The sequence below is a fragment of the Rhinatrema bivittatum genome, chromosome 2 (genome assembly GCF_901001135.1).
Source record: "Rhinatrema bivittatum chromosome 2, aRhiBiv1.1, whole genome shotgun sequence".
NCBI lineage: Eukaryota > Metazoa > Chordata > Amphibia > Gymnophiona > Rhinatrematidae > Rhinatrema > Rhinatrema bivittatum.
The window spans coordinates 817,669,908-817,670,952 of NC_042616.1; the positions used below are offsets into that span (position 1 = coordinate 817,669,908).

Consider the following 1,045-nt stretch of genomic DNA (forward strand, 5'->3'; position numbering starts at 1 on the left):
TGTGATAATAAAGATACTGACACACACCTTGTATTCCTGCACAGCCTCCTGTATGGGGATCACTGTGTGAGATCTGTGACCCCGGGACACACTGTGATAATAAAGATACTGACACACACCTTGTATTCCTGCACTGCCTCCTGTATGGGGATCACGGTGTGAGATCTGTGACCCCGGGACACACTGTGATAATAAAGATACTGACACACACCTTGTATTCCTGCACAGCCTCCTGTATGGGGATCACCGTGTGAGATCTGTGACCCCGGGACACACTGTGATAATAAAGATACTGACACACACCTTGTATTCCTGCACTGCCTCCTCTATGGGGATCACGGTGTGAGATCTGTGACCCCGGAACATGCTGTGATAATAAAGATACTGACACTCACCTTGTATTCCTGCACAGCCTCTTGTATGGGGGTCACAGTGTGAGATCTGTGGTCCTGGGACTCTCTACAAATAACACAGATTGGTCTCTGATCCTCTTCACAGAACAGCTTCAGCTTCTCCTCGTGCTCCTCACACAGATTTTCCTCTTTCTGTCTCACTGAGCTCAGACAAAGCTTTTTCGCTATTTCTGTCACATTTGCCAGCGTCTTGTTAGTCCTGAGGTTCCTCTTCTTTGAGGTTTTCCTGCACTGGGGACAGGGGAAGTTTGTGTCTCTCCCCTCCCAGGTCTGAGTGATACAGGAGTGGCAGAAGTTGTGTCCACAGTCTAAGGTCACCGGATTTGTGAAATAATCCGAACAGATGGGACAAGAAGCTTCATCTCGCAGCCTCTTAGCGGGATTTTCTGCAGCCATGGCTCTTACAAGAAAGAAAAGCAAGGCTTTGGTTTCAGTTTTCTGTGCTGACCTGTGATTTCTCTGAAATTTAGGGAGTGTCTCATTGGGACAGGTGGTTTGTCAGCTTTCTGCATTCAGCGCTATCTGGGCAGTGTCCCCAGCTCCACTGTGAAGAAAATCACCAGATCCTCTGTGAAAAGTCTTCAAGTCAGGTAACAAGTAACTAAAGGTACAGTATGAACCCTGAACAGGGG

The 1,045-nt window shown here is 47.8% G+C and overlaps 1 protein-coding gene across 1 annotated transcript; it reads right to left on the reverse strand.

Moving 5' to 3' along the window:
* Positions 1-401: 401 nt before the first annotated feature.
* Positions 402-809, reverse strand: LOC115086301 (tripartite motif-containing protein 52-like; the record flags this gene model as incomplete). The annotated part of the gene is made up of 1 exon (XM_029592734.1): positions 402-809. A coding segment is annotated over exon 1 (408 nt), but the record flags the coding sequence as incomplete, so codon positions are not given.
* Positions 810-1,045: the final 236 nt, after the last annotated feature.